At 46.0% G+C, this 9,099-nt stretch overlaps 1 protein-coding gene across 1 annotated transcript in view; it reads left to right on the forward strand.

The window, feature by feature from the left end:
- Positions 1-9,099, forward strand: part of ABCC12 (ATP binding cassette subfamily C member 12) — an 86,133-nt gene that overhangs the window by 6,085 nt on the left and 70,949 nt on the right. Inside the window, 5 exon segments of the mRNA XM_017530061.2 lie at positions 1,568-1,664; positions 1,990-2,124; positions 4,711-4,840; positions 6,529-6,690; positions 6,928-6,989. Of these exon segments, the coding sequence (XP_017385550.2) occupies positions 1,568-1,664; positions 1,990-2,124; positions 4,711-4,840; positions 6,529-6,690; positions 6,928-6,989 (586 nt within the window).

Consider the following 9,099-nt stretch of genomic DNA (forward strand, 5'->3'; position numbering starts at 1 on the left):
GAGTGCAATGGCGCGATCTCGGCTCACCGCAACCTCTGCCTCCTGGGTTCAGGCAATTCTCCTGCCTCAGCCTCCTGAGTAGCTGGGATTACAGGCGTGAGCCACCGTGCCCGGCCCCAGAACCTCACTTTGGTATACAGATCCTGCAGAACCTCAGAGCTGGGAAAATTCCATTTCCCATTAAGCGCCAATTTCCCCTTGCCACAGAGCACCACGGCAGGTATTTGGGCACACAGACTCCCGATTTACACATGTATAGTTATTTACAAGGGATGTGCTGGGTGGACACATGTTGGAGCTCCAACAACGGTAACCCAATGTATGGCACCTTGGCAGGCTGAATACTTTGAAATGATGGAGTTTGGATGACCTAAGCAGCCTCAGAAGCAAGTTCTCCCTGACCTCCTCCAGCCTTCCTGCACCCCTTGTGCCCCTCTTTCTCCCCTGAGGTGAGTCATAGAAAACAGAAGTCTCCCTCCCCAAAGTAGGTCATAGAAACTCTTCCCCCAAAGCCACCCATGAAACTTACAAATGTCACTCAAACCTTCCCCTAACCTTCTGCACAGGAGCTGGCCGTAAAGAAATTCTCTGACCAACCTTGTCTGAGAGTAAGTCCTAAGACCTTCATTCCAGAGGGGTAGTGCCCATACCTAGAAGGAAGGAATGCTGCACAGAAAGGCCAAGGAGAATCGGGACAGACAGGCCCTACTGGGCCCCCACCACCACCTCGGTCCATTCCCAGTCCATCAGACCTTTCTGTCCAATTGCATTTCTGCACCGCTGTCCACTCTTCATTGAGATTAAGCATAAAAATGGGCAGTTGTCCCTGAGCCTTTCAGTATTCATTTCTGAAGACTCACACGTCACTTTAAACTTCGACGAAATAAAATTGTTAGACTTCCCTTTTGTTTAGTCTGTCTTTTGTTACAGGAGTGTCAACCGTGACCCTTATGACTGTCAAGGAAAAGTCTCGCACTTTTTCTTCCCTACACATGTATATCACTGTACACAATTTGTATACACTATTTTGTATGCAATACAGATTTTTTAAAAGACTGGTCTCACTCTTATCGATCAGGCCTGAATGCAGTGGCATGATCATAGCTCACTACAGCCTTGACTTCCTAGACTCAGGTAATGCTCCCATCAGCCTCCCAAGTAGCTAGGACCACAGACACATGCCACTGAGCCTGGCTCATTTTGCATTTTCAGTAGCAATGGGGGTTGCCATGTTGCCTAGGCTTGTCTCCAATGCCGGGGCCCAAGTGATCCACCTGCCTAGGCCTCCCAGTGTTGGGATTATAGGCCTGAGCCACTGTACCCAGCCAAAATAGAATTTTTAAAGGAAGAGGAAAACTGTGAAAAGGATTTCTAATTTTTGCTTTCTGTATTCCAATGAATTATCTTGCCCCACCCCCAGGCGTGTGTGTACCCAGGCTGGGCCTCAGTTCCCTGACTGGGTGAGTCCACGCTCTCCCTGGAACAGGAGCTTGTTTGGTCTTTTCTAAGAACTTCGTTGGATACAGACCAGTCCCTCTCCATCATTTTCCACTCTGTTTCCCACTAGGCCAGCCAATACCGTCTGTCTGGGTGGAAATCCGTCTCTGCCCGGCCTTTCTTGGAGATGGAGGAAAACTGATCAGCATTCTTCCTCCGCAAACTTGGTAGCACTCGACTTGGTTTGGAAGATTGCGGAAGCGAGCCTTTGCTGTGTTTATGAGACCCCCGGGGTTGTTGGGAAGATCAAGTGATAAAGAGGATAAAGAATTTTGTGATACACAAAGGGCTCCAGAAATGTCAAGTGATATTATTAGCAGTGATTTGCATTCATGAAGGGAGGAATGGAGGGAAATTAAACGGGACACTTTGGACACGCGTAAGGAAACTGCTGTCGGTCTAGCTCATTCCCCAGGCCGGGGAGCCTTCCTGGGAGGACCCGTTGTCCTACACAGCTGCGCACAGCCCCTCTCCATTTCCACTTCCCTTCAGGTGGGAAGGGAACTCAGGGCGGGCGAAGGCGGTGAATTTGCATCTCCAGGAAGCGGCGGAGCAGGAAAGCAGCCAGCAGGGGGCGGCATTGAGCAGGACAGGAGCAGGCGAAGGCCAATTGCTCTTAAAATCCACGTGCGTGAGGCGGGGAGGGTCCTGTAAGGCGTCTAAATAACGCTTAAAACGGAATCAAATTTGTTTATTTCTTCATTTAGAGAGTTTGCTCCCACCCAGCCGGCTCGCTGAGCGCTGTGGAGCCTTTTGGCTCGGCTCACCTGAGATCAGGCACGTGTTCTGTGCGAGGCGCAGAAGGGACCCCAGGAAGTAAACCTGCGCTCGGGGTGTGCAGGGCTCCAAGTGTGACACACAAGGAACTTTGCTATGCAAGGGCCAGCTGCTAGTGCTAGTCTCAGACTTACCTTTCATTCAGTTCAAGACAAAGTGAGCGCAACTTGCCCTTTTCTTTTTTGTTAAATGAAAGAGGGATGAATGAATGAGATTTTCTGTTTTGAAGATTGGGTTCCCCTCCCTCCCCTCTCCTGATCCCAAAGTTGCTTCCCCATTGCAGGAACACAGCTAGGAAATTCGATGCATTCTCCCAGGCAGGAGCCTGGAGTGAGACTCAGGAGACCTAGGTGCTGGTCTCAGTCATGAACTGGCTTCTGTGCCTGGGGCTTCTCATCTGTAGAATGGAGGTCAGAGCGAGGATTTTCTCCTCTTCTACAGGGATGTGCTGTGACAGCTGGGGAAGGGCTGGCCATGCAAGCTGGGCTCTGACTGTCACCAAAGAGCCAGACCCGGCCACAGTTCATCCTGGGAGGGGGCAGAGCCCTTTAATGTGGGCACAGGGCATGTTCGCTCGTGAGAGTTCCCTCTCAGTTGTGGTGGGAGCAGCAGTTGAATGAGGCAGTTGGAGAGGAAGACTCCAGGCGGGTGGGCAAGAGAAGCTGAACCTGAGGTCTTCGGGGAGAAGGAGGCCAAGGTGTCATGGGCAGCAGGTGCAGGCTCCGAGCCCCACGACTGCTGACCTTCCTCCCTTCCTTCTCATCCTCAGCCCAGGTAAAGCTTCACTTCCAGCCCAGGAAAAGCTTCTCCCTGTAGCAATTATTGGCACCATTTAGTCCCAAGGGCTCTTGTCTCTCATCCCTAGGACAGGCTGTGGAGGTGACACCACTGAATGGGGCTGCCTGAGCAGGAGGCAGCAGGGACGAGGCTCCCAGAGGATAGGGAGCCCCTCTTCCATTTTTGGGATTATAAAAGATTTTCTGTTATCATAAAAGATAAAGTAGAAATGCTAAGACACGATTTCAAAATCTGTGATATACAAAAGCCTACATTGAATAAGTTAAGTCTTTTCCCACACATGCACAAACACATATACAGGGTACATTCACTATTTAATTATGCAATTTATACCCCCTAGAAAGACCTGGAATTCATGAAGCATTACTGCAGTTCTCATATGAGGTTTTCATCTTTCTTTATTTTTTTTTTCTTTTAAATCTGAGTTTCCTGGGAGTGTAGATTCGAGTTGCCCTGAACCCAGGTTCTCCCATCCTTCTTTGATCATGTCAGAATGTGTCTGTAACTGGATGGATGACCTCGGTTGGAGATACCATCACAGACCACTGCTTTAGGCCCTCTAGGGATAGGGGACTTGAGCAAAAGCACCCCCACTTCCCTTCCTGCACCCCCAGCTTGGTGCTGTCCCCTGCATGCGCTTCCCTCTGCCACCTCTCTGCCTTCCCCTCCCTCCCGAGCCCAGTTCCTCATCATTCACAGGGCCTTCTGGTCTGGCTGCTGCAGGTGCCAGGTACCTGGGGACAGACAGGAGAGGTACGGTGCAGGCAGGGCCTGGGATAGCTCCCCAGTGTCTCTTCTGTGCTGGATGCTGGCCAGACCTTGGAGGAAGGGGCTGTGGGAGTTGGGGAGACCATCAGCTATTGATAACTTTGGTGGCTTTAAATTAAGAATGGATTTATTAAGAAAGAAGTAGGGCCATAGTCTCTTACCTGGGACAAATTTTATGAATAACATGTGCCTGCTTTTGGTTGATGGAGGGACTCCCATGATGAGCACCAAGGAAGACTGAGAGTCCAATTTTCAAACACAAAGTTGTTAATTCTCTAGGCTAGATGGGGGCAGAAATGGAAGATAATGGAACAAAGTGGGCAGGTGTGGGAAATGTTTCTTCTGGAGATGACTTCTAGACATCTTCTGTTCTCTCTCCTGAGGCAGAGACAAAGATAGAGAAAAGGGCCTCAGGAAACACTATAAGGAAAACACAATGCAACGCAGTATAAACGTTACATGACCCTGAATCCTAGAGTCAGAGAGACAGTAAGGAGTGGTGGGGATTGCGGCAAACTAAAGCATGTATGCCCCGCCCAGGGGTGACCGCTCAAAGTGAGTAGATTGTAATCATGATAGCGTACAGAGCTCCTGATTTTTTGACAAAAGCCAGAAGCAGGGTTATTTTTAAAATTTGGTATCTCCTCATTTTTAAATGTTTTCCACAAGTTGGAAAAAAAATGTTTAAACTATGCAGGCTGTATAAGATGGACCTGCAAGTTGTGCGTGGTCCGCAATTTGTGTCCTGTGCTCTGAACAAAGCCCTTCCTGCTTCTGCCTGTCCAGTCTGTTGAGGTTAGGTTAGGAACTCCCTGCCTGCTAGCAGAGGGGTGCACCAGCAACTTTTTGGCATCTCCTGCCAACCTTCAGATGCTCTGTGTGGAAAATACAGTGCCAAGAACAGAGCCACGATGGCTGCAGGGACCCTGGCCTGGTCGGCATCGCCTCCTCCCAGTTCTCATCAGCTGTGCACCCCTCAGACCCCGTCCCATTCGTGCCGGCAAGCAGATTTCTCACCCCAGGCAGCTCTTCACTCCTGGCAGAGGATGGCATGACAGACGGGGATAGAGATGTTAGCCAAAGCAGGCTTCCTGATTAAAAAAAATCTCATTTTCCCCCCAGGGCTGCCAAATTTAGCAAAGTGCCATTCCAGCTGCAGTGCTTCCAAGCCGCCTCAGATCATCATAACGTCACAGTCCCCGGGGAACACTCAAGGAAATTACCTTCTAGCACCAATTTCCTATGCAGTCTGATCACCCAAACTTAGCCAGGGAGGCCTGGCCTCCAGTGTTTGGCATCGGAGACTCAGGACCCCTTAAGATAAGCTGATGACATCTTCCTGCCAGGATCCCCTCGCATGAGAAAAGAGAGCCAAAAACAGGAGTTAGAGGTAAGGGTTCTCCACTGACAATGAGCTCCACCCTCTCAAAGGGGCTGGGAAAGATTAGCAACTGGGTCGCTGGGAGTGAGTTGTAGCAAATGACAATGGTCTTCAAATATCAGAGAGCACATGAAGAGGACATCAGTAGAGGCTGTGTGGCTCCTGAGAGCAGACAGGTGTTGCAGCAAAATTGCATTTAGTTCCACAGAAGGAAAAAAAATTATCCCCTTGAGGGCTATTTGTTTAGAAAATGCTTACCTCTTTATTTTGTAATGATTTCAAGCTTACAGAAAAGTAACAAGAATAATGATCTTGAATAAGAGATCCCAACTACCCTTCCCTGAGATTTGCAGTGACATTTTTGCCACATTTATTTTAACATTAATATCAAAATCAGGAAATTAATCTTTGATAAAATATTACTGCAGAATCTGTAGTCCATATTTAAATGTCTCCAATGTTTCAGTACTGTTCTTTTAAAAATTTCATTTACTTATTTTTGTTTATTTAGAGGAGAAGTGAAAATGTATCAAAAAGTTTTAGAGCAGGAATAAAAGAAAGTAAAGTACACTTGGAAGAGGGTCAGGCGGGCAACTTGAAAGGTCAAGTGCATAGTTTGACCTTTGACTTGGGCCAATAATGTTCTTTACAGCAAATTTATTTTCTTCCGGCCCAGCATCCAGTCCAGGCTTGTGCGTTGCTTCTAGCTGTCACGTTTCTTCTGTGTCCTTTAATCTGGGATGTTTCCTCACTTTTCTGTCTTTTGTGCTGTTGACGTTTTTGAAGAGCACAGGCCACTTGTTCTGTAGAAAGCTCCTTTGGGTTGGTCTGGTATTTTCTCAAGACTAGATGCAGGGTATGCATTTCCTGCAGGCATACTGCATGCTGGCTGTCTTGACAAGTGACTGGGGTCTGTCACCAAAGAGTGTTGAGGCACGATCTGGAGGGCCAGAGGGAAACTCTCCGTGAGAGGCTGGTTTGCCATATCTTGGATTCTGTGATTCTCCCCAGATAATTTCAGCTGGGTTTCAGAACTTGCTGTGAGCTCTTCCTTCTTCATCAGGTAAGCTGCTTTCCTACCTCTGCTTTACTCAGTTTACCAAGGGTAGGGCAGTGGCCCAGCGGCCACTGTGAGGCCACGGGAAGTTCATCAGGGACCGCAGCTTGACTGTCTGCTGTGCCCAGCAGTTGCAGAATGGATGGACGTGCGGTAGGAAGACCACGCCCAAAGGCTAGGCTTGGGTCCAGGCTTCTCTGCTTCTCTTCCTGCATCCGATCCAGACCGGGGCTGGGTTGTGTTCACGCAGGGAGCTAAGGACCCAAGCAAGAATGAGAGGCCAATTTTTAAACTTCTGAGCCCCAGCATCTTGGCAGTGGGCAGCCTCCTTCTGTCCCCTGAAGGAAATGCAGAGAAGCCAGCAGGGGGCTTTTCTGAGTGGAGGGTAGAGAAAACTCTGAAGGGCTTTTTGGTAAACAGACTGATGGAAGTCTTGTGGAAAAGGATCCAGGAAAGTTTTGAATCTGACGCCCTTCACAGTCATGCCCAGTTTTGTCTCAATTCTTACCTAAGACTGGTGCATAGAGCATCACTCTGCAGGCACCACACACAAAGCCAGGCTCAGCCAAAAACCTCTGTTTGGGCTTTTCCTGAAACCCTCTAGTCTAACCTCTCCCAAAAGTCCTCCCTACCCTCTTCCTCCTCCCAGACCGTACTGACATCTGACATCTACCCTCTCAGAACTTCTGTAGCACGGGTCTGCGTTACTCAGTGACACTGAGCACAGACAGCCCATTTTCAGGATTTAGATTCTTAAAATTATGACCAGATATTACAGCAACATGGGAATGTCCCCGAGTAACCTCCAGATCTTGTTTTCCCACCCCTAGAGGTAACCATCATCTTGAATTTGGTATAGAGTATTCCCATTCATTTTGTAAAAATAAACTTTATTTTTAAAGAATGGTTTCCATTTACAAAAAAATTGCAAAGATGGTACAGAGTTCTCCAGTACAGAACCCCACATCCAGCTACCCGTGCTATTAACATCTCATGTTAGGATGGTATATGTGTTATAATTAATGTACAATATTGATACATTGTTAACTAATATGTATGCTTTATTAGATTTCCTTCATTTTTATCTAGCATCCTTTTTCTGTTCCAGAATCTCATCTGAGATGCTCCTTGACAGGTAGCTCTCAGGTCCCGTTAGGCACCTCTTGGCTGTGTCACTGTCTCAGGCGCTCCTAGTCTTTGATGACCTTGACAGTTTTGAGGAGTATCCGCCAGGTTTTTTGTAGACTGTCCCTGAACTGGGATTCGTCTGATGTTTTTCTCATCATTAGACCGGGGTTATGGGGTTTTGGGAGAAGGATCTCAGAGGTAAAGTGCCCTTCTTGTCACATCCTATGAAGGGTACACGTTATCAACAGGACTTATCACTGCTGATGTTGACCTTGATTACCTGGCTGAGGCAATGTGTGCCAGGCTTCTCTATTGTAGAGTTGCTGTTTTGTTTTTTTTTTCCTTTTCCATATGGTACTGTACTCTTGGAAGCATCGTATTCTAGTTGATTAAGTTGTTTCTCACAGGGATATGGGTTGACAATTCTGATACTGCTATACATGTACACTTAATTGAACAGTTATGTAAACACATGGTGGATGGTGAGAGCCAGGCTTCTCACTTTTAAAATTGAAGCTTACAGATAAGAAGGGGAAGAGGTTGGAATTATGATAATTATGGTAATGGATTCAAGTTTGAGAGCCAGCATGAACTCACTGTTAGCTTAAAATAGATACGGATGGTTACATATAGAACTATTTATAGATATGTGTTTATGCACTAGTTAATATGCATACATATATTTCCTTGCTTTGTCAGCTGAGAGAGCCTGCAAGCAACAACACCCCAATAACAGAATTTACCTAATGCCCAGATCTTTGTTCTAATACGATTCTCTAATAGAAGGAATTTCAAGTACTTGGAGAAATAAAATTTTACTACCAATACAGTCATTAGTAAATAAAATATATTATTATATATTACAAGTACATGAATTGTATATTGTATATTTTGTAAGTTTGTGAACTTACAAATGGTATCAAAGTGTATGTATCTTTCTGCAGTTTTTTCCTGCTCTCAATTTATCATATGAGATATACACATAGTTTGATATGTAGACTTAGTTTATTCATTTTTACTACTGAATAGTAATATGCCATACTCATTTTATGCAGTTTATTCATCCATTTGCCTATTCATGGATGTTTAAGATATTGTAAACAGACACTGCAAATATTCCTTATAAAGGGCCACAAAATTTTGTATGAGATTCCATCCTCTGTGCATTGTTTCCTTGTTTTTTCCTAGATTGAACTTCAGTGTTGACACCAGTATGAGAGAAGAGAGGCTAGCAGAGGCAGGGGGAAATTTGGAGGAGAATGGAAGACAGCCTGCAAAGTTAGTGGCCGCTCTGTATCTGACTGCTTGAACAGGCAGGATTTCTCCAGGGCTTATATAATTAAGAAGGATAATTGCTGCCTATGTTAGTAAGACGATCTTCAACTTGACCAGATAATACCAAATTGCTTTACAAATTAGTTATACAATTCATATTCCCACCAGGAGGGCTTAAGAGCTGCAGTGCTCCATACATATGCCAAGACTTGCAATTTTTAGGCTTTTAAATAATGCCTGTTTGAAGAATGAGGAATAGCTATTACTGTGATTGTAGTTTTCATTCATATTTTTCTGATACTCAGAGATTTGGTGTATTTTGGTGTTTATTTGGATCATTCGTCAATTGTCTTTTGCTGGTTTCTCTAATTGTTTGTTCTTCTGTTATTAATATATTGAGAATTCTTTTTTTTTTTTT

This window comes from Cebus imitator, unplaced genomic scaffold (genome assembly GCF_001604975.1).
Source record: "Cebus imitator isolate Cc_AM_T3 unplaced genomic scaffold, Cebus_imitator-1.0 Scaffold63, whole genome shotgun sequence".
NCBI classification, from domain to species: Eukaryota; Metazoa; Chordata; class Mammalia; order Primates; family Cebidae; genus Cebus; species Cebus imitator.